The sequence below is a fragment of the Artemia franciscana genome, chromosome 13, assembly GCF_032884065.1.
Source record: "Artemia franciscana chromosome 13, ASM3288406v1, whole genome shotgun sequence".
Taxonomy (NCBI): Eukaryota; Metazoa; Arthropoda; class Branchiopoda; order Anostraca; family Artemiidae; genus Artemia; species Artemia franciscana.
The window spans coordinates 2,292,452-2,317,674 of record NC_088875.1 but is presented as its reverse complement, the minus strand read 5'-3'; the positions used below and the strand labels follow the sequence as shown (position 1 = coordinate 2,317,674).

Sequence of the window (25,223 nt, the reverse complement as noted above, 5' to 3'; positions counted from 1 at the left end):
GCTATAAAATTTTTATAATTTCAACTATTTATTCTACGGCCTTTCTGACTCAGGGGTCATTCTTAAAGAATTGGGACAAAACTTACGATTTAGTGTAAAGAACGAGGTATTAACGAGGGTACAAACCCCCTATATTTTTTGCTAATAAAAAAAATCGTTAAAAATTAAAAATAATAATTGGCTTTTTATGTAACCGAAAAATTGCATGGCAACTAGGCCTCCTTCCCCATCCCTTATTTCTCAAAATCGTCTGATCAGAACTAAGAGAAAGCCATTTAGCCAAAAAAGGAATTAATATGCAAATTTCATTTTAATAATTTACGTGTGGAGAGTCCAAATCAAACATGCATTAATTCAAAAACGTTCAGAAATTACAAAAAAAAACTAGTTTTTTAACTGAAAGTAAGGAGCGACGTTAAAACTTAAAACGAACAGAAATTACTCCGTATATGAAATGGATTGTCCCCTCCGCAATCCCTCGCTCTTTACGCTAAAGTTTGACTCTTTGCCACAATTCTGCTTTTTCAAACAATTAAAAGCTTTAGCGTAAAGAGCGAGGGATTGCGGAGGGGACAATCCATTTCATATACGGAGTAATTTCTGTTCGTTTTAAGTTTTAATATCGCTCCTTACTTTCAGTTAAAAAAGCTAGTTTTTTCTATGTACACTATTAAAAACGAGAAGGATTCCATACTTCCACCATCCGCATCTATCAGCAGAAACACCAGGCATTACAACAAACTAGAACCAGTCAAGTGTCTTACGAACAGATTCGCAAACTCCTTTGCACCATATTTCGTAAGTGCATTTAACAAGTGAATTGAAAGTTGCACCATATCTCATAAATGTGTCTAACTAGTGACCATTTTGTGATTGTAAAAGTAGCGTAATTTAGCGTTCATTTTTGCTACCTATCATTTCAGCTATCATTTCAGCTATCATTTTAGCTATTTCATTAAATGAATACGAATTAAATTGATCCATGGCTTTTGACGCAGCCAATCTACTGATCCGCTTATAATTAGTAATCCGCTTACTAATCCGCGTATAATTAACCTATTTGACCCTCTTATCCAATTTAATAAAGTGTGCCCATAATGTTTTTCAATTAAATCATTTTAAATTGGGCTTATAAAAATGCCCAGAGTAGCTTTATTAAAAGCCAGGTCCTTGTGGATGTATTTTTTTAGTTTCTACGGCTTAAAAAAAAAAAAAAATTAAATCAACTCCGTCAAAAAGAATAGTGACTTCGCCCATGAAAAGCATGTCGGTTTAATACCCGTGCATATTCATATCTGTTAAGAAAAAAAAAAAAAAAACAAGATTTATGAGTGACTTGTACTTTTCCTAAATTTTAACGTCACGATTGTCATACAGACGTGGAAAATGGAAATCACAAGAAACTGATTAGAATTCCTAGAATTTTCTCTAATTGATTAGAATTTCTAGAAAAATCCTTAGAATTATCTACTAATGCTATGCCTTTGTATCTTTTGCTAGACCCTTTCATACAGATAATAAGGCCTTCAAAGTTATGTCTAATTGCAAAGAATTTTACCTTAAATCTCTACTTTCATTGGTTGTCATAAAATTTAGGCTTGAACACTGAGCAGTGTTCAACTCAAAAAGTCAACAACGGGGCATATGATTAGCACGGTAGTTATGCGTAATTTGATCTTGTCCACATTTGTGACTATATTTTAACCTGGGCCTAATGCAGAATCAAGTTTTAATTATTTTTTTTTATCGAATTTCCTGTTAGTATGCAGCTCTTGCAGCTTTTCACCCAACTGTAGGTGTGGTCTCCTGAAACCAAATTTACCACACGAACAAAGGATCCTATGTACACCGCTGTCAAGAATTGGAGGTGTTTTGCCCTCACAGAGATTAAACAAATGTCCTAATTTGTTCTTATTTCTGAAGAAGACATCCGGATTAAGATTCTGTTAAAGATTTAAAGCTCACACTGGATCTTGTGATATATGGTAGCAGGAGCGTACCTATGAGGAGAAGGTACCGTGGTTTGTCACCCCCATCCCAAAATGTTTCTCCGACTCGTAAGTTATTCGTAAAATGCAGGCAAAAGGACTGTTTCTCCTTAAAAAAAAACTAAAATAATGTTTCTCCAACTTGTAAACTGGTCCAAAAATGCAGGTAAAAATACTCTTAAATGCCTCGTCTTCCCGAAAACATTCTTTTGCCCAACCAATGGCCAATATGGGTACTATATAAATGTTGGATAAACTCTTAAAAATCTGTCCACCAAAGCGAAAGGATGGTTATTTAAAGAAAAACGTAACTAGTGGTCATTGAATAATCGTTTCTTTTAAAATTAAAATAAAAAAACAAGGTTTTTCAACTGAAAGTAAGGAGCCACATCAAAACTTAAAACCAACAGAATTTATTACGTGTATGAGGGGGGTTGCCCCCTCCTCAACACCTCGCTCATTACGCTAAAGTCTTTTTTTAGCAATTTTAAAAAAAGCTTATTAGAAGCTTAGCGCTTTTAAAGCTTATTGCTGTAATTAAACGATCCTTGTGCTTCAGTAGTCGTTCTTAAAGAATTGGGGCAAAATTAAAATTAAAAAGATTCTTTGGACTTTTAGGGGTTGTTTCCCCCCTTTTCGAAAATTTAGCAGATTTTATCAGGCTTTTAGCCTTTGATGAGTAACACTAAATTGAATGATTCTGATATATTTGGAATCAGCATAACTAGCCGGTTCTTTTTGTATGTCCATATGTATTAAAGTTCTGTTTTTTAGAGTTTCGGTTACTATTGAGCCGCGTCGCTCCTTAATTACAGTTTCTTACCACGAACTGTTTGATGAGAACATCAAAATGCAGGTCTAAAAATCTTTTGAATTTCAGGTTTATGCTTACTTGGCAACTTAGTAAACACTTCAGCTAGCAGTCCGTTATCAGCTGGTGCCAATGGAACGGTAAAGTCGACACAGCCTTACCAATCCGCGTCGCAAAATGCTTATGTGGCAACGCCTAGTACCTTTGTTTCTTCGAATTCATCTTCGACTCCTACTTGGCAGTTAGAAGGAAGAGGTAACTTTCTATTTGTAGTCCTATTGCCAGTAGTAAGTTCGGATATTGAATGAAAAAAAAAATATAATTGCTATTGCTATATTGATCTAAAAATAAAAAGACAGGAGAGAAAAAAGATGGTTAATTGCTTTGGAGGTAGTGAATTACTCGTAAGATAATTACTATGTCGTCCTAATAGCAGTATTGGAGTATCACGCATGCAACAGTTGAAGACCAAAACATACCTCAAGACAGATGAATGAAATAAAGGATTTTCAGTGCTAAAGTAAATTTAAGTAAAACTCAAATATACGGCAACATCGTCGTATAAACTGTAAGATAAGGATTTCTATTGTTTTTATCTCTTTTTCTTCTTCATGTGCATATTTTTCCGAAGTTTTCTAATACTACCTTTCTAATATACTTTCTAATACTTTCTAATATAATGAAAAAGGTTTCCCATACCTCAGCCTTACTTTTTTTTAGCTTTTTTTAGCTTACTTTTATAAATTTCATTTATTTAGCATAGTCTCTATGTTAGCTTACGCAAAAAATTAAATGTATTAAGCTAAAAAGGTGAAAATGAATATGTAAGTGGTTTTAACAAAAATAGTGTCTCCGGACCTTAACTAAGGCAGTTATCTAGGCTACAGTCGAGTCAGTCTGTGTTATGGCTGTAGATCTGACAAGCTACGAACATCGAAACTTTGCTTTTTCTCAGCATGGCAAAATGTTTGAAAATTAAAACATGTCTCTTGCTATCATTATTCGCCATTATTGTTTTATAATTTTCATATTGTGATTACAGCTGTAGCTGCAACGTAATATATCACTTCCAAAAATCGTCACGGGAAATTAAATCGAGTACTTTTCAGATACCCCTTAGACCACTTTTGTCAAAACTTCCAAAATACGCAAGTTGAATTCCGAATATCCTTAAATGACAACGCTTTGACTCTACTCATTATCAGTGGTTTCGAAAATTCAACTAAATTCCGAGGGTAAAAATGTCAGAATATCTGTGACTACCAAGGGTAAAGCACTTGATATTGACTTTAATTCACATCTAGTCAACTAAAGTTTCAGGTCTGAACGCACTCCAAATTTCTCAAAAATGTTTTTGTGCTGATTTTTATCAGTTTTGTATACATAAAGGATAAATGTCCTCCAGAGACATTACTGGTGCATTGGGTGTCGAGTGGGCATTTCAATCGCTGTCTTTACTACAGGGATATTCAGCAAGTCTGTCACCCAACCTTTCTGCAGCAGGGATTGATACTTGGGCTCCGTATTGCCACGCTGAGCACCATTCCACTGTGCTACCACCTATTTTTTTATCGTATTTTCGGATATCTATAGTTGAGGCGCCACTCAATTTATTATATATAAGTGAGAATGTTTGTGAGATACAGCTAGTCAATAGTTAATCTTAAAACCATGATTTGATAAAATATATGCTTTAGAGGGATTAGTATCAGTCTTCCTTGAGAGTGGAGATCATACCAGTCAGTTGGTTTTAATATGCTCACAATAGAATATAATTTTTTCCCTTTTTTAATCTAAAGGCAAGTGACTATATCTTTTTAGAATTTGTATGCAGTCAACAGGTTTCAACCTTCGTGTCTCATGGCTCGGGGATGTGTTTGGAACTTCAAGGAAAATTATTCCTTTTTTTGGGATGGGGAAGGGAGTAAGGGAATTTTTCAGGAAAAGGGCAAAATATTGTTTTTCTCGTCCTAATATACCGTACATGTAACGTTTTTTTTTTTGTTTTGTTTTTTTCGTGCGTTTGATTGACAGGCTCTTTGATTAGTTCTGTGAATAATCATGAATTTTGTCTATTTACCAAGCTATTGTTAGATTAGCTACTACTTTGTGTAGCGCTTTTAACAATGGAAATATTTAACTAGTAAAATATTTCTTTACTAGAAGCAAGTATATGGCGGAAATATGTTTTGTGTTTTATGCAAGTTTAGTGTTTAACTTGGCACTTCATCTATAATTTCTTGTTATCCTAAAATAAATTTCCCATAGTACTTGGGTATTTCCTTTCTATAATTCACTAAGTTGTTGGTGTTTCTACGCGCTTGCCTCCCCCTCACCCCATCTTCTTCTCATGGAGAAATCTCTTTGTATGTATCTGGTAGTAGGATGTCAACATGGATAAAAGCTTAGAAAGCATTGAATTAAGATCACTTTTGATCTCCGTATTCCTTTTACCAGGGGGATTGTGTCCAATTTTATTGCTCAGATCACGTAATACACTATGCTCTTTGAATTTCTCAAATATGTCCCTTTTCTCTTTCCCGTCGGAAGCTATTTTTGGTTGCTTAATCAAGCAGTTCGAGGTAACGAACTGTAAGTAAAGAGCAACTCTGCTCAATAGACACCTAACTCTAAAAAACACAATTGAATTGGTTTTTTATGTTGATTCCTAATATATGAAGTCAAAGGCTACGAGCCTCGGAAAATTCGTCTGATTTTCGAAAAAAAAGGGGAAACACCCCAAATAAGTCGAGCGATCTTAATGAAAGTCAAACTATCTGATTCAGCATATCAGAGAACCCTACTTTAGAGGTTACATATACAAATGTGAGTTTTGTATTTTTATCCAGAAGAAAGATCACGGATGTGTGCTTTCTTTTTCTCTCTCCAGGGGTGATTGTATCAAAGCATTGGTCCTAGAAGATCAAGAGAGTGCTCCTTAGATCGGGGAAAAAAATATAATGCCCTTTTTTAGTGACCAGAAAGATTGGAGGGCAACTAACCGCCTCAGATACCCCTTTCCCCCAAAGATATCTGACCTAAATTTTGAGATAGTCATTTTATTCAGCATAATTTACAGATCCATTAACTATGCCTTTGAAGATGACATGCCCATAGTTTTACTGCCCATGGTCTCTGGGGAAAGGGCTGTAAGTTACGTAGTTTGTCCCATACATAATGTCCCATCATGGGACATTTGTTTCATTGTTCACATAAGCCCATAAAATATTATTGTTGGGAACTATGCGGAAATTTTTTGGGAGTATTTTCTGCGGGGGGACTTCTCCACGGGGAGAATTTTTCTGTGAGAAGGAGAATTTCTAGAGTATGGGAAATCTTCCAGAAAAAATTTCACACGGGGGGGGGGGATTTCCTGGAATAATTTCAAAAACAGTCCAAATTAAATAAAGAAAATCTTCAACTGGAAGTAAGGACCAACATTAAAGGACTTTAAGACTTTAGCGCAAAGAGCAAGTGCTGAGGAAGGGGCAGGCTTCCTCCCCTTATACTGAATAATTTCTTCATGTCTTCCTCATATACTGAATAATCTATGTTGTTCTAAGTCTCAATGTTGCTCGTTGCTTTCAATTGAGGAAACTTTTTTTTTGTGTAATACATTTTCAAATTAATTTGCTGTTTATTAATTTGCAAGTTTTGAATTGAAGTTTTTTCATAGCAATTATATTTTGTCTTTTAAGCACCCAATGCGCTTTTTGTCTTTACGCTGTCTTTACGTGCCTGTCAAACTTTTATTTTTACGAAGGATATTTTTATGTCTAGCAAATTTACTTCTAAATATTGAGAGAAAAAATCATTGTACTTTAAATATAAACTCTACTGGTATCTGATTGCTTCTTTTTATTTGTTAAACTATACGAATTCTCAGTTCGTTTTTTTTTCATTAAATTTCTTTTTCTCGAAAAATTCCAGTCAACTTTACCCTTTCAGTTTATACCTGTTGTATTTTGTGTTTAAATAATGGATGGTTTTATGTCTGATAAATTTTGGATTATATTTTTAAATTCTACTTTAAATTGAACACTTTAAATATAAAATTATTCCCACTATTTGCTTTAAAATATCCTTGTGAAAATTTTTAATGAAAATTCTTTGTGAAATATATCCTGTTTGGAGCGATTATTGAAAACTAGAGCCATCTTAAAATTGCTTCTTGTTGTTTCTTCATTTACTCCTTTGTCTCGGTTAATTTTTTTCTTTTTTTTTCGAGTTTTTTTTCTTTTTCAAGGAGTCCTTGTGCATTTTGTTTTTTCTGTTTTACGTTGTACGAAGGATGTTTAAAGGATGACGAATAAATTTTGTTAATAATGTTTTTGAATCAAATTGAATTTTATTATGAATTTTATTGAATTTAATTTTAATAACTTATTGAATTTTATTATCAATTTTAATTTTATTCATCGTTTTCGCTTTAAAATTCTGAAAATTATGCAATTGTTGATGATGGCGAGGAAATGAGGATGGTCTGGGGGAAGAGTGGTTTATCAAATAAGCCAGCCCCTGTTTGACGAGAGCCAATTAATTCATTTATGTATAACCAAGGTCAGAGGTTAGATATACGGACTACAGTAAAAATCTAACAATATCCCAAGTTTCATTCACGAAAATACCAACATTTTGTAATCTCGGTATACCAAGTCTACAATACCTTACCTTGGTACAATACCAAGGGGACAATTTTCCTCTAGATAGTTTTAACCGATTTTTTTTTTTAATTTGAAAAAGGGTCAGTCTCCTAATATCCTTGTTTTTATGAAGAAAAAAAAGAGAATAAAAAAGTTGCAAATGACATATTAGCCCATATGTATTTTTTATTTTACTTTGCATGGGAAAGTGATACCCGTTATAGACAGTTACATTGTTTTGTGGTTGGGTAGTTGACCGAAGTCCAACATTTATACAGGCGTTTATGAATCAATATTATGAGTTGAGCTCGAGTGTACTTACTGGCTAATTTGGACAACTTTGAGGACAGGGTAGACAGATATGCTGGGGATATGTCAGGCTCGAATCCCCTCAAAATCTCGGAATTTCCCTTATATTTTCTTGAACTTATCATATATGTCAGCTTGTTTTATGTTTCTTTTCGAAGTTGTGTTGCCCCTCCCCCTCGAAAGAAATTGTGTATGACTAGCTGTTAAAAGCTGAAAATTTGTTGTTCGGTAGTTCTTGTTGTGGATTTTCTACAATATGTAGAGGAGATTCGCGTTTAATGTAATCCGCTCTCTTTAAATTATACAAAAATTTGGCATTATAAGCAATGCTTTTTATTAATAATAATGATTAGTAAAGGGAATGTTTTTTAAGAAAAGGTTTAGTCAGCATTTTTTTTTTGTACAAGTGTCTTTTTTTTAGCCTCCTGCTTTTTGCTCCAATAACCCTGTATAGCCCACCGTTTCCTTTTAAAGACCAAAATTGCCTTTCAACATGCTGTGTAAAGAACGGCTAAAATTAGAGTAAAAGTAGAATTACATATTTATTTTTTTCCAAAATATCTATTTTCTACCACAAGGGACCCATTTATCCGTTTGAGATAAGCAAGAGGCTGAAATCCAATCTTTAAGGGCCCGAGATCCACAAAGTAAAAATTACTAATAATTCTTAATAATAATTCTGACATTAATAGTTTTAAATTGTTAATTTATTTATTAATTACATTATTATTATTAATTTTTAATTTAAATTTATTAAATAATTTTAATAATAAATCTAATAATTACGTATTCAAGACAAGGATTAACAGCGCCCTTGAATCTGATGTTTGTCCTTAAACGTCTTGCTACTTTTTGTGTAAAATTTGGCACATTTTACCTGTTCATTTTAGTACACTCTTTCGGGTTTCTTCTATCGGATTAAAGTTTACCCCGGTAATCTGACAAATGTTGACCCCCTATAGTCCAGATTTTTTTTTTAAGAAGGACTACCATTTTACCCGAAAAATTGCAGATCCAGCAGTGGTGGTTCTGGTCTCTCTTGTGCCCGGGGTTTGATTAGCCCCTCCCCCGTCTCTCACAAAATTTTCTGGCCGAATTTAACAAAAATTTAAATTTATTAACGAGATTATTTTCAATTTATTAATCAATTCTTAATTTATTTTTAAATGATTATTTAAACTATAATAATTAGTATTAATTTCTTTAATTTTGTTATTATTTATTTTTTTACTTTTTAGTTTATTGTTGTTTTATTAATTAACTAATAGCTTATTAATTATTTTAATATACTAGTTGTGTTCTCTACTTTATTGATAAAGAATCATTTGTTTTAAAATTTGTGCCCCCAAAATTTCTGCGCTTTGGGCATACGCCCCCTCTGCTCCTCCCCTAAAACCACCCCTGAGATCCAGTTATAAGATTCTATATGTCAAATTTAATACACTTAATTTATAAAGTATAATACACTTTATTAAAAATCACGCTTCATTGCTTATGTCAAATTTAGTAAATTCAACAGCACAATAAAGAGTTTACGCTTTGCTATAAGATTAACGTCATTGTGCTATAGTACGTCCAAACATAATCACTTTGCATTAGTAGACAGTTGTGTACAAACAAATGTACTTATGGACTAAATTAATCAAAACTATTAATTAAAAGCACAATATGAATCAATCAATTTATGAGTAAAGTGAAGTGAATCGCTGAAAGACCCTCTCTGCGTTTAACACCTTAGGGTCCATGCACTTACACGATTGGAATTTCGCAATTCGCTGCGGAAAGTTTTACAACGACCTTTTTCTACCAATCAATCTAAAAAATTCACGAACTAAACTTATACTTTCAACCGATTGTTCTTCAGTTAGTACTCCTCCGAGTAATTCTTCACATAGTTTTATTCGATGTTCTCTCATAAACCTTCTAATGTCTGTCGTGTCACATTCTGTGTGGACACATTGGATAATGAGGTGTGCTAAGGTCTCTATCTGACCACAATAGGTGCAATTCGAATCTTCTCCATAGAACCGAGAAAGACATGATCTTGTAGCTGCAGGTTGTGACCTAAGTCGAAATGCAGTTTTTCCTTCTTCTCTTGATAAACTTTCATATAATTTATTTTCAAATTTCCTACTGGTCTTCTTTGTAATCAATCAATATATGAAGCATGAAACTATTAATGTTTTTAACGCGCAAAAACCAAATCTTTCATATTCAGTTCTATTAATGTTTTCTATTGGCTGGTCTTTAGATATGGCTCTCAGAAGGTTTTTCTTACAATCTTGCTTGACAAAATGAATGCTATCCTGATCCATTGGTTGAACCAGTGGAGTGCAGTTCGTCAGAAGAAACACCGCGGTGGTGCATTTATCATCACTTATCAGTTTTTCCTCAGACGTATGACTGGGAGTGTTATCAAGAAGCAATAACGCTTTTTGAGGACAACTGATCTTTCAGTTGTTTTTAGGACAACTGAACTGATTTTTCTGTGAATGAATGATCTTTCTTTGATCTTTCTTGAATGATTCTTTTGATGACAAATGAACTGATCTTTATGAACTGTCAACTTACTTCATAATCTTACTTCGGGTACAAAGCATTCATTAAACCACTTTAAAAAGGTCTTGTGTCTTTCACGCACTTTTTTTGTTAATCTACAAGTAAGTCAATGTTTTTGAATGCACCTAGTTTATTAGATTTTCCAACGACCACCATCTTTAGGAGATGTCTTCCCGCAGCTTTAGTACATGGTAACACAGCTACAGATAATTTTTTGATTTTCTTTCTGGTACAGATTTTTCGTTATTTCCAATATTATTACTGTATTATTACAGCATATTACTTATTATGTATTATTGCAGCATTATTGTAAGTTACAGTATTATTATTTTTTGTTATTTCTAGTATTGTGTCCTGTTATAAACCTTACGCCATGATGACTTTTGAATGTTCTGGCCATCCCTTACCGGCCAAAAAATTATCTTTTTTATTACTATTTTTATGGTTTAAATGGGTCCAGAAATGGGCGCATACCTATTTCTTTCCTGAAAAAACCACATATATATAGCTGCTTCCACTTCTGGTTGTTCAGCTTTCAATAGTATCTGTCTCTTGCCAGGCACACAGTCAACAGATGACACGAAGTTTTTATTTTTTTTTTCGTGTGTGTGTGTGTTTTTCTGGTTTTTTTAATGTCATAAATTGTAGATCGGGCTACGCTAAACTTGCCTATGCACTTACTTGATAAACTACCGAAAGATTCATTACGATTTAAGCGGTCCAAATTATCACATTTTTCTTTTATTGTCAGCATTTTGTGCTTTCGCTTCTGGGCTAGTGACGAAAGTACTAGGTAAATGTGATACACAATGAATAAACAGTAAACAGAATAAACAATAAATATACACAGCAAAAGATGTACACATGTAAAATATGTAAAAGATTCATAGTAAAAGGTAAATGATAAACAGTAAAGAAATGAACGCATGATAGACAACACCGCTATCACATTTAGCCAGATTAAAACTATGTAATCAGAATGAAAACAATACTTATGCCTCGAGCACAATAATAGTAGCGCGCACAAGTTGTAACCTGTTCAATCATGCATTACCTGCATTATAGCTTGTCAAAAAAAAATATTCAGTAAATAGTCGACATGTCTTACTGCTTAATTGTACTTGTTGTACGTTCAAGCCGCATCCAGGCTCATCGTAGTGCCTAACAGACGACAACATGTTTTCTTCCAGAGGTTTTGCTCGAGAGTGGGAGGCTCTACAATCCCCAGCCACTGACAATCCCAACGATTGGCCTCCTGTTCTCTTTTTCCATGCCGGTAGTGGTAGACATTTTAGGCTTCTTTTGCTTATTTGATTATCTGGTCTGCGCATTGTGTGGCCAAACCATCTCATTTGACCATGCCTCACATCCATAGGGGAGGATAGAGAGAACCATAGCTTCATACACATGGAACTCCATCCGCGTTGAAATTTCGCTCCGCTTCCAGAGTGCCTTCGTAGTTGAAGGAAGACGTTCCAGGCGGACAATATGCGGCTCTGGATGTCTTCTGAAGATTTACCAGCAGGGTTCACTATTGAACCGAGGTATTTGAGCGATTGGACGTCTTGGATCTGACTACCGTTTAGGATCACAGGGGTTTCATCCACCTTAGCCGTTCGCCAGTCGAAACTGCCTTGTCTGCCTCGTCATTGATCACAGCCTGGGCCTCCGCAACAGATCCAGCAACCATGTCCACATTGTCAGCATAGTCAAGTTCCTTGACGGAGAAGGCCAGGCTCACTGCGACACTTTTTTACTTGTCCAGGATCTTGAGGATCCAATTGATGACAAAGTCGGCGAGAGGACGCAGCCTTCGTGTACACCCTCCTCAATCAAGGCCAGATCTGAAAGCTCGCCATCAATTCTGACTCGAGACTTTGTTCCAGCAATGCATGCCCTGAGCAGACCGATGATCTTCTCAGGAAAACCCTCCTCTCTTCACGGTGGGCCAAACCAAAGGCGGTGATTAAGTCTATAAAGATTTGGATTGCTTCCGGCTTGTGTTTAGCATGATTATAGGGGGCCATGTCGGATTGTAGGGGGTGTAAAATTAGATAGGGACCTGATTACCTGTGGTCCACTTTCTTACATTCTATTCTCTTTTATCAGAGTATGTATTCCATTGTCTTTTATCAATGTATCTATATACTAGAAGTTTATTATAGACAATAATCTTGAAAAAAAAAGAATTGAAAAATATTGTGACAATGGTAAGCTACTCTGTATATTAAGTTAGAGGAAAAAATCTAGTGGGTGGTCACGCGAAGAAAACTTGCTTAACAAATAAAAATAGTACCATTAGATTTCTTATTTCATGCTTTTTTTTTATCCAATTATCACGGTCGCTTTTCTAAAATTTTAGCCCCCTCCCCCTGCTGGTCCCAGCTAAGATACATAACTAAAAGACAACTCTAAAACCATGAATTCTTACTTTGTGATATGCACCATGTTTCTCTTAATAGGTTATCTTGTTTCAATCCGGGGTTATCAAAATTTTATAATTGTTTAAAATATAATATTTATAATATAAAATAATATTTAAAATATAAAAATAATATTTGTAATCACGATTTTATTGTTCTCAATCAGGCGGAATTAAATTTTATCGAGTCTATACTGCTGATACCTGTTTTAACGAGGTTTCCTTCAGGATTGGCAAACCGCTAAATAATTTACCTGGTTAAATTAGCAAAAAGGGGTAATGTTTTTTTTTTCAAATTTTCTCAGTTTTGGTCCCCTTTGGATAATTATATGTTGCCCAGTCCCCCCAAAGAGAAATTAAATTAGCGCCTTTTTCATAGAATTATATAGAGTCCATAAGTTACACCCTATAAGTTGCAAATGCTTTTATTAAAAATTGGTAGATGCTATTTCGCGAGTTACTTAATTATTCATAAATTAATGGTCTTTATTATATTATAAAATTATTTTTATTTTATTAATTAATTTTAAGTAATTAGTTAATTGTTGTTTGTTTTACTTGTTTCATTTTGATAGTGCTTGGAACCAACTGTCTTGGTTCAGGACTTCAGAATCCTAAATTTGTGATCACGATAGACAGGAAACTTCGTTATAACGAAAAAAAACACGAAATATTTCAGTCTAGTGGTCACCCCGAAAAGTAAAGAACTTTTGTGAGAGGGTTCTCAATTAAAGACACTGCTACAAACAAATATGGTAACAAACTGATAAAACTTCCCCCGTGGCACACTTAACCCTTCAAATAAATGATCACATTATGTTGCGATTTATGTCGCAAAAACATCCTGAAGGCACAGTGCTCCCCAAAAAATACCCAAAAGAAAGAAACAGATATCAGCCATGTAGTTCTGACGACCAGATCAGTAGCGCGGTCAATTAGTCGCAATACTGATAGCCGCAGTGTCATCAACAAACAATGGCACTGTCCCATTCCGACCTTTTTAGTCGTTTCATTAAAATCTGGAGCATAATCAGTTGTGTCATTAATGGACAAAGGAAAACAACTGGATATAGGAGAGACCCCTGTGGGACACCGCGAACCGTAGGACGGTGTACAATTTGTCTGAAGTTTATCTCCAGATCATGTCTCACTGTTCTCCGATAATAGGCCGTGGTCAACTGTGTCGTTTCTTATCATTAGAAAATCAAACTGACTATTTCGCAAACTTCTCCAAAAATGGATTGATCTTGCAATAATATTAACTTGGATTACTAAAACTTTAATCTGCAATTCTAACTAAACTTCGAAAATGGCTGTGAAATTGTATTAGATATGGATTTTTTTTTATAATAAAGCTTTCGTCTTTTATCTTTTTTATTTTTAATTGGCCCCGAAAAAGGATCCTTATGTTTACTGCTTTACCGAGTTAACTGAACTCTGTGTGCTTGTAACCACTTTAGGCGTAACATTTTGCGGGATTCCCACTTTGAAAGATCGTGAACAACAGACGGCACGCAGCACTAAGGGCAGAAGTGTACCACAGCTGGCCCAAAACTTGCCATACTTTGCGCAGCGCATAACATGTTCCATCAAGCATGTGCCACGCTTGGTAGAAAAATTGGTCTCCAAGATAATCATCGGGCGGTGGAGAATGGGTAAACCCTCCTATATTACAATTGGAATTTCTTTTAGGGTGCAGGAGATAAAGCCCCGTATGACACAAAAGAATATGATATTGAATGCGAAGATTAGAAGCAAAAATAGGATTCACTAAAACTTTTTTTTTCTTTTCTTTAGCTCGGTCATTAAAGTTGTGACTTGTCAGTTTAGTTTGAATTCAACGACCCTTTCAGCTTCAGATCATATGAACAAATACCACAATGATTTTGCTCTGAAACTAAATAATCATTTAAATTACTTTGAAGCTGAACAAATTGGTCTTCGTGAAATTGTGAAAATAAGATTTAACTATATTGGATACCGCTACAAATTTAGTGGTTTCATCTCAGAAATGTAGTAAACATGTTTGCCTTATAGGTTTTTTCTTATCCAAATAGACTGTATTGCAATTTACATTATAAGGTTCGATCCCTAGGGGTCCTTAATTCTGTATAATAACTGGTGAAATATATAGACTTTATAGTGAAAGGTCGTTTATTTTAATCTCTAATTACAACTAAGGCATAAAACCACTAGATAGACCGGCCTAGCCTTTTTATAGAGTGTCTGATTCTTAATCGTATGATAGTGGGCTCGAGCCCGACGATTGCCTTGGGCATTTTTATCCTGTCTGTAAAAAAAAATCGAGGTGTTGCTAATGTATTTCTTTTTGGGTAGGTTTTTTGTATTTGAGTAAAAAATCTATTTTTAGGCTAAAATGTCCGTGGAGATGGCTGAAGAATTTGTTAAAGGTGGGGACGGATGTCTTTTTCTTTCGTAAATGAGTATTTTGAAAGATATTTAATTCTACGAATAATCTGCTATATTCTTCTGTTCAATGAATAGATCCAATACAATTAGTAAATCAAGCGGTTCGTGGTAACAAACTGTAATTAAGAAGCGACTCGGCTTAATAGTAATTGAAACTCTAAAAAAAGGAGTCCCATAATGATACTCGCATCAAAAGAATTGGCTTTTTATGATGATTTTAAATATGTAAAATATGTCTATAACTTGAGCATGAAAAATGTTCGTGATTTTTGTAAAAGGAGGAAACACCCCCAAAAGGGTAAGTGACATAATGAACATTACACTTTCAAATCCAGCATATCAGAGAAACCTATTGTAAAGGTTTACAGATCCTACCTACAACTAAATAAAAAAAAAAAGTTTTTTTAGCTGAAGGTAAGGAGCGACATCAAAACTTAAAACGAACAGAAATTACTTCGTATATGAAACGGGATGCTTCCTCATCAACGCCCCGCTCTTTACGCTAAAGTTTGACTCTTTCTCTTAACTCTACTTTTTAAAACAGTAAAAAAAACTTCTGCGTAAAGAGCGGGGCGTTGATGAGGAAGCATCACCTTTCATGTACGAAGTAATTTCTGTTCGTTTTAACTTTTAATGTCGCTCCTTACTTTCCGTTAAAAAAAACTTATTTTTTTTATTTAAATTTTGAACGTTTTTGAATCGATTCATGTTTTGATTTTGGCTTTCCGCAGATGAATAATTAAAACGAAATTTGCATATTTATTTTTTTGCTAAATGGCTTTCTCATACTTTTGATCGAATCGTTTTGAGATAAAAAAGGAGCGGGGGAGGAGGCCTGGTTGCCCTCCGATTTTTTGGTTACTTAAAAAGGCCACTAGAACTTTTAATTTTTTACGAATGTTTTTATTAGTAAAAGATATATGTAACTTACAAATTAGCTTACGTAACGAACTTCTGTATTCTCATGTTTTTATTACGTATATGAAGGGGTTCACCCCCTCGTCAGTACCTTGCTCCTTACACTGAAGCTTAAATTTTGTCCCAATTTCTTAAGAATGACCCCTGAATCACAAAACTTTTTCATAGTTATTTTTTCATTGTTTTTTTTTTTAAATAATGCTAGAAAATCCTGCGCTCCCTCATGAAAATTTTCTTCCCCCATTACAAATTCCTCCAAAGAAATTTCCCCCAACATATCCCCCTCTTCTCAACCCCCCCCCCCCTCAACCTAAAAATCTCCCTGACAACGTATGTACACTTCCAAATAACCATTACTATATGTAAGCACTGGTCAAAGTTTGTAACTTGTGGCCCCTCCCACGGGAACTGTGGGGGAGTAGGCTAAGCCGTCCCCAAAGACATAGTTATAAGGTTTTTTGACTACGCTGAATAAAATGGTTATCTCAGAATTTTGATCTCGTGACTTTGGGAAAATAATTAGCGTGGGAGGGGGCCTAGGTGCCCTCCAAGTTTTTTGGTCACTTAAAAAGGGCACTAGAACTTTTCATTTCCCTTAGATGAGCCCTCTAGCAAGATTCTAGGACCGCTGGGTCGATACGATCACCCCTGGAAAAATAAACAAAACAAACAAACAAATAAACACGCACCCGTGATCTGCTTTCTGGCAAAAAATACAAAATTCCACATTTTTGTAGATAGGAGCTTGAAACTTCTAAAATAGGGTTCTCTGATATGCTGAATCTGATGGTGTAATTTTCGTTAAGATTCTATGACTTTTAGGGGTTGTTTCCCCCTATTTTCTAAAATAAGGCAAATTTTCTCAGGATCGTAACTTTTGATGGGTAAGACTATATTTAAAATCAGCATTAAAATTGGAGTCTTTTGATATAGCTATTGATATCAAAATTCTATTTTTTAGAGTTTTGGTTACTATTGAGCCGGGTCGTTCCTTAGAACAGTTCGTTACCACGAACTGTTTGAAACGTGGAATTTCGATTTTTTTTTTTTTTTTTTTTTTTTTTTTTTTTTTTTTTTTTTATTTAAGGAAGCGCAAAGAAAGAAAACGTTCAAAAATGGGGTTTTTAAAGGCCAAACGAAAATACTGAACAGAAACACAAAACGAATAGTTCGAGAGAATAACCGCCTCTCTTTTTCAGCGAATATTTCGAGAGGCGATTGTTCTCTCGAAATATTTGCTTTGTGTGTTTCTTCAGTATTTTCGTTTGACCTTTAAAACCCCCATTTTCGATCGTTTTCTTTCTTTATGTTATGGTAGGCCAATGTGGTTTAAGAAATTATCTTTTGAAAGATTGCTGAAGTGAGCTTTTTTATTTCTTTTTCCCCCAGAGGCTATCTACTACTGCTAATAACTCACTGTAGCACCGAGCCTCCTGAGGCCAACACAGCCACGCAAGCTCTTCCTCCAAACTAATCTATTCAAGGGCTCCCTCTTCACACCCTACCAGGAAGTTCCCATTTCATTTAAATCTTTATTTATGACATCCTCCCACCCCAGACGAGGACGACCTGCTTTCCGTGTAGCCCCAGGTGGTTTGCCAAAAAGGACAATCTTCGGCAATCTGTCATCCTTCATCCGCAGAACGTGCCCTGGCCATCTCAATCGTTCTTTCATTATAGCCCTAGAAAGCGGGATTGAACCTCATTTTTCGTATAACCTACTGTTTGAAATACGGTCCGTCAGCCGGGTACTCAGAACAATCCGTAGGCAATATCATACCAATGTTCCTAGATAATTGGAAGGTGGCTCATTCGAACCAAAATTGAAAGTTTCGATGCCTTTTTATAAACATCCAAAGAGATTAGGCCACAGGTGGCGTTTTTTGCCATTTTGTGGCACAAAAATCATCAAGTGAAAATTCCGAGATTGACAATTGACTAGAATTGTCGAAAAACTATGTACTGAGCGTTACAGTTTCAGTGCCAGTAATGCCGCGTGGTTGCGCATTTTCTCCTAAGAAAGCATATAGACCTTACAAGATTAACGGTTAAAATATGTATTTATTTTAAATCTTTCTTTAACGAGTTTGAATATATATATATATATATATATATATATATATATATATATATATATATATATATATATATATACTGCGGTAAGTTTATCTTCATCAGTGATCGTGGAGGAGGCCTGGTGGATCTTTGAATAGGTGGGGGAATGTGTTGGAAGCCTTGAAAAAAGGCATTTTTACGCCCGACTTTCCTAACTGTGGGTGTTTACTTCAATATGGAATGGGTTTGGGAGAGGGGAATTAAAAATTAATTTCTTGTCTCCCTTGATTCTTGGGAACCACCGGGAAATATTCTGCGGGGCCTAGATGTAATGGTCAAGTGTTACCAGGTTCTTTGTTTTAACCAAAACTTAAACGGGAACGGTTGCCATTTTTATATTTATATATATATATATATATATATATATATATTACTATGAATGTCGAAAATCTGGTTAATGTCGACATTTACGGTGAATTTCCGAAATTCGTTTTTCTCTGCTTAGATTCAATTAGCTTTGCGATTAGATTCAATGAGCTTGTAGGAACAGATTGTTTGTAAAGAGTAACCTTAGTCAATAGAAACTGAAACTAATAAAAAAAGGTTTGAAATTTATGCAACATTAAAAACTATTCTGCATGTTACTTAAAGCTGTTCAGTAAAAGTTATTTACACATGTTTGCATATTTTAAGAAATTAAAATTAAACCCTTCCCCCCTGTACCCTCAAAAAATTGTGGTGCGGCCTTGAGAGAATTATACACTTAAATTCAACACATTGGCTACGAGAGTCCTAAAGACACTACAAAATTTGAAATTTCTCGTGTTATTATGAATTAAATATGAAAAAGAAGTTTGTGATGGGGAAATTTTATGACTTACAGGCCTTTCCCCTGGGTCTGTGTGGGTTATTTTATTCCAGAAGGCATAATTACTGGGCTTTTCAACTATGCTGAACTACATGGCTATATAAAATTTTGACCTGGCGCCTTTGAGGAAAAAGGGGATGGGAGCGGGGCTAGTTGCCTTCCAATCTTCTTGGTCGCTTAAAAAGGTACTGGAACTTTTAATTTCCGTTCGAATGAGCCCTTTCCTGATATTCTAGGACTATTGGTTCAATGCGACGACCTCTGGAAAAAAAAAACAACTAGCATCTGTGGTCTTTATTCTGGCAAAAAATACAAAATTCATATTTTGGTAGATGGGAGCTTGAAACTTTTACAACAGGGTTCTCGCATATCCTAAATCTGATGGTGTGACTTTCGTCAAGATTTCTTGACTTGAGGCCTTTCTCCCCTTTTTTGAAAATCAATCAAATTTTTTAGGACCATAGTTTTTAATGGGTAACACTAAACTTAATAAATCTTATATATTTGACATCAGCATAATAAGCCGATTCTTTTGCTTATCTATTGGTATCAACATTCCCTTTTTTAGAGTTTCGGTTACTATTAAGCCGTGTCGTTTCTTATAGTTCGTTACCACGAACTGTATCATCAATTGGATATTCAGATCACTCCACATATGAACATAGGATAGAGCGCACAGTATGGGTGCAGAGGTAGCTTAAGCTTAAGTTCTTATTGCAGAGTTTATATTGGATCAATAGTAAAGTGCCCTTTGTGAAGTAGAATAGTGAAGTGCCCAGGATTCCCGAGCAGAGTTCCATAGACCCCGAATTATTCGATTTTTGTCTCTTTTGCCTGTGGTGTAAGTCTTTGTGACTGTTCAACCTTGAATATTAAAAAATTCTCATTACTGAAACCAACCGATATAATGTTTAGAAAAGTAGGAGAATTGAATATTCATTTGTAGGTTTCTTTTGAAGTCAGCCATTTCAAATATTTCAATTTATTTCTGAAGATTTATAAGATCCGTCACTAGAATCTTGCAATATTTAACTCTGCTTTTCAGAGATTAAACACTTGAAAACCTTTGATCAGGGGCTCTAGGCGCTTAAGTATATTAAAAGGAACTTCAAAGATTCACTGGTCTCACCATCGGCTTATCCGTAGCAATATTTATAATGGAAAAATCTACCTTTGGAAAAGGGAAAACCGATAAATGTTGAAAAACCAAGCGTGGGACAAAATTCAGGGTGAAACAGTAGGCGGCATTTTGGATTGTAGATTCAGGGAAAGTCCTGGAATATTACTTTGTATCTAAAAATAAATGTGTTTTAAATGATATACTTACAGTGAAGTTTAAGTAGTAAGAAGGTAAAATAAAAGTAGTTTTAATAGTAAAAGCGTCAATAACGTGCTTATGCAGATGGAATTACAAATGTTACGTCTGAGGGGCACATACCGGGACTCTAGAAAAAATATCAAATATGTTATTTTATTGTTGGAAGGGATAGGGTCTAAAATACCAAAAACATGAATGTGTACCATATGTTTGAATTCTTCTTGAGGGAGGAGGTGTCATTTTCTCCCTTCATGTCGATGTATTGACAAAGAAGACTTACTCATTAAGAATAAAGTTTATTGCTATATACGACATTTACAGAATAAATAATTCGGGATATATATGCTGCTGAGAACCCTGTTTTTTATAGCAATGAGTATTGCGGCGCCAGCACCGCTCTTCTTAGCAATTATCATTCTCAAACGATTGAAATTAATACTCTGGGTGTTGATATCAGCCAGGAGCTTATTCCAAGCATTAATCAGTTGATTGCTTTTTAATAAATCGGCTGCAATAATTGAAAAGGCATGTTTTAAATGATACACTAAAAATTAAGCAATCTAACTAATTAACTAAAAAAAATCGAAAAATTTGGCAAATACCCCAGTCATGATGGTGGCTTAAAACATTAAATATAGTTGGGGAACAATATTTTATATCTCTAGTTGTTTAAAAATATAGCCCTTTACAAGCCATGGAACCCTTGTATAAGAGTAAGTAAGTAAGTAAGACGGCACTAGACCCTTACGGTCCAAAACCGGCGGTGCTGATCTCCGTTTTATGGCCCCTCAGCCAGGAAGGGCAATGGGGGGTTGGGGGCCAACCATCCTGTGCTTTCACACACCCTTCTTGCTTACCTTCCCCAGATTTCATCAGGTACCCATTTAGAGCTGGGTCGAGTCTGGCTGAGCTTACAGAGTCACGCCACTGACCCCCGTCTCAAACTAAATAACTGGACACAACTGGGACTGAACCCGTGCCCCTTGGACACAGAATTCCCACGCCAGCGTGCCAACCTCTCTGCCAGGACGGCTTGACCCTTGTAGTGCATTCCCTTATATATTTTTTTCTGAATATATCTTGTCTTAACATATTATAGATTTAGAGAGGATATCAGAAATTTTCTGGCTGAGGATCCTGACCAGATTCCAAAAAAGTGCAATTGTATGCCATGTGTTGACTAATTCTTGAATAAAACTTGTGGATTAATCGACTGCAACAACTGAAAAGGCGTAATGTTACAAGCTACCAATGCCACATGGTGGTTATGGTCGTTCGAACCCTCCCCTCAAATTATTTGTCCGAATTGCAAAATCGTAACAAAACCATATGAACAAATTTTTAATGCGTTTTTCATATTTTTTTTTTTTTAAATAAAAAACCCTAAAAAAACCTTGGAACAAATTTCTGGACACGCCCTTGCATGCCACAGATTTTTCAGGAGACCAGGTTGGGAGGATGTCATAAATAAAGATTTAAAGGAAATGGAAACTTCCTGGGAGGGTGTAAAGAGGGAGGCTTTAAATGGATTAGGTTGGAGGAGGAGCGTGCGTAGCTGTGTTGGCCTCAGGCGGCTTGGTACTGCAGTGAGTCATTAGTAGTAGTAGTAGTAGAATAACTGAGAAATACTTTCAGTTTTTCTTTGCTGAAATCAGCGACTAGTTGTTGGTTCATGGAAATTTTTTTTCCTATATTCCATGGAACGACTGAAACAATTGTTTATATCATACACCTACAGTTCGCAACCTTTCTGAGAGTTTCCAAATAAGAAAAGTGACCCCATTCGACTCTATCTCGTTCTTTTTCACCCTATAGAAATTAACGCCAGTTAATGCAACTCAACCTTCATGCCAGTCAACCCCATGTCTCTATAAATTATCTTCTATAATTCAAATCAGCCCCCTACTGATGCAACTCAACTGCCATTCAATCAACGCTCCTTAACTTAAGATAAAAATTGAACAAAAATAACTCTAGTAATTATTATAGTGCTTTATTGTATTTTATGCTACTTCAATTTTCTTACTACCCCTCCTACCCCTTTCTAAGAAAGTGACAGTTTTTCTTCTTGTCTGGTGCCTTTGGAACTAGCAATATTGATATTAATAACTTCAATATTAATAACTTTAATGATTTCAATAATTATATTCAGTAAAAGTAAAGAACTATATTTAAAACTAAAAAAGAACAAAAACAAAATAATATAATAATCATAATTGCAGCTACTAATGCTCTAGTAAAGACTGAACCATTGTCCATAGTAGCTGAAGACTGAAAAGTGAGTTTTTAAAGAAACTATCTAGTGAAAAATACTTTTCATGCAAAATTATTTTGGTTTACTTTTATTAGATTCAAAGTAATTTGTTACTATGAGAAGTCTGAAACACCTAAAAAAGGATGTCAAATCTAAATAAAAACACACCATTTAAATTACCGTTGTCATTACCGAAATTGCGTCAAGAAAAAAGTCACACCATCGAAATTACCGTCGTCAATACTCTTAACTTGATGAGCACAGTTTTCCAAGGAAACAAAGTAGATGGCACCACGACAAAGTGCTGTTTTCTCCCTGTGGCAGACCACCAATATTACTAAAGTTCCGGAAAATAAAAATTGAGATACCCAATCGGCTTGCTCTGGTTTAAAATCTTTAACCATGTGTTTTCAGTTCCCCATCTTGAAAATCGAGGAAAATAGCTTTTAGCATCGATAGCACGACTGTTATCTCCTGTTTTTTTTGTTGTTTTTTTTCCTGGAACAATTTTTTCGAACCGAAGATTTGAAATGATCAAGATAGGTCTTGGAAAATTGGAAAATTCGCTGCAACTAAGCGCCATTTTCTGCCTCGAAACAACAATTCTGGTCAAATTGGGCCAAAATATCAGTCAGAATTCTATTCTACCATTTAAACTATTTGAAGGTAAATTTTTTATAGTTTTAGTTCGCTAGCTGAAAGATAAAAATCCCATTTGATTCGTCGATCGATGTCTCTCCGAATATGAGAATATCTGCCGTCTTAATTGCGTCACATCCCCCTCCCCATCCCTGATATAAGATGTCGGTCTTGGCTTATTGGCATATGTCCCTGAACTGAAAATTGGAATACTTAATAATTTTGCACTTTTTGGTGTACCTGTATGAGGTAAAATGTTTAATCCGCCCCTGCGAATGCCCAAAAATTATACAATGATATATGCATGTGAAAGAGAGTGTCAAGAACTATACTAGTTGAAGAATGAGAAGTTATTTGTGTCGAATATAACCTTAAGCTTAGTGTGTTGGAATGCAAGGTGAAAACTGGATGCAAACCGAGAAGCAACTTTTGAGCTTGTGACTGGCACTGTTTAAGACTCAGTCAAAAGGCTGGGCATAGATATATGAACCAATATATATATATATATATATATATATATATATATATATCATGAAAAGAGAAATCACCAATGCAACAGCACAAAAAAAAAAAAAAAAAAAAAAAAAAAAAAAAAAAAAAAAAAAAAGAGACAGAAGGAGAAAAGGAAGACTGTTTTCCTAAATTAGTGATTAATATAGACCAGCACTTGAATGAGGCCTTAACCCTACTCATCCATACAATCACATAGTCAAACAGCATAGCCACACACAATCAACCATAAAGAATAATCCATGGACAAGCAGTCATGTCGTCAATAAGTATAAGTCGTCATTTACCAAACAATAGAAAAAATAATATAGACAAATAATTCAGAGGCAACACCCAACATAAGGGCTCATCAGGAGAATACACTGGCCTATATAGGGTTTCGCCACTCTAAATTCTCTACCCAGCACAGTGTTGTGGCTACCACAGAATATCCATGGCATCCCCGCGTCAGGTATCACCCCCAAAATACATGCCTATGAAAGAAACAAACACCAGCAAATATAAAACAACCAAGTAAAACCAAAACAAGCTTATCCTGTTAATATATTCCTCCTTTTAGCAACAATAGGTAAACTAAATATTATAAATTTTGCCAAATCACAAATATTAACACATTGCAAAAAACCTGAATGAACTAAACAATTATAGAATTCATCTTTACCATGTGGCTAATTTTTAAGAAAATCCGCTCAATTAGAAACACAATTCAAAATAAATGGCGCTGCGACAACATTTCTCGAACCTCCGAAATTAGTTGAAAATTTCTTTAAGTATTTTTAGATAATTCTTTTGATATTTATTTAAAAGTTCGTTATAATGAAAACTAAATTTTTTAAATTGCCAAGTTAATTTATTTGCAGAAAAACCTCTTGATATCAATTTTTGGCTTAAGATTTTACATCTATTTTTAAAATCAATATAATTACTACAAATCCTTGCATAACGAAGTAACTGTGAGAAAAATGCTGAATATGTGATATTTGAGTGTATATTACTTTCAGGGAATGGGAAACTAATCACTTCAAAATCAAAATCATCCGTTTTATTATACATTTTAAAACTTAATTTATTATTATCACAAATATTAATATTTAAATCTAAGAAATGATCTTCATGACCAGCGCCATGACTAGGCTCAAGAATAAGCTCTGATGGATATATATTTTTAGAAATATCAATGAAATCCTTACAATTTAAGACCAAAATATCATCTAAATGTCTTTTATTATTTGACAAAGCATGTTTTAAATTAATTGGATTATTCTTATCCATCATATATTTATATTCTAGTTGACTTAAAAACAAGTCAGCTATAAATGGGCTGGCATTCCCCCCCATGGGAATTCCCACAATTTGCTTGTACAAATCACCCCCAAATCTTATATAAGTATTGTATAAAACAAATTCCAATAACTCAAAAATCATATCCAAGCTGTAACATCTCAAGTTAACTGTAGTATTAAAGCAATTTGTCCATATAGCTTTTTTATTATAAATGT

At 34.7% G+C, this 25,223-nt stretch overlaps 1 protein-coding gene across 6 annotated transcripts in view; it reads left to right on the top strand.

Moving 5' to 3' along the window:
- Positions 1-25,223, top strand: part of LOC136034377 (phosphatase and actin regulator 4-like) — a 205,137-nt gene that overhangs the window by 101,977 nt on the left and 77,937 nt on the right. For all 6 annotated transcript variants that reach the window (XM_065715525.1, XM_065715524.1, XM_065715523.1 and 3 more), the window contains one exon: positions 2,869-3,054. In XM_065715525.1, coding sequence (XP_065571597.1) covers positions 2,869-3,054 — 186 coding nt within the window. The remainder of the gene's footprint in view (positions 1-2,868; positions 3,055-25,223) is intronic.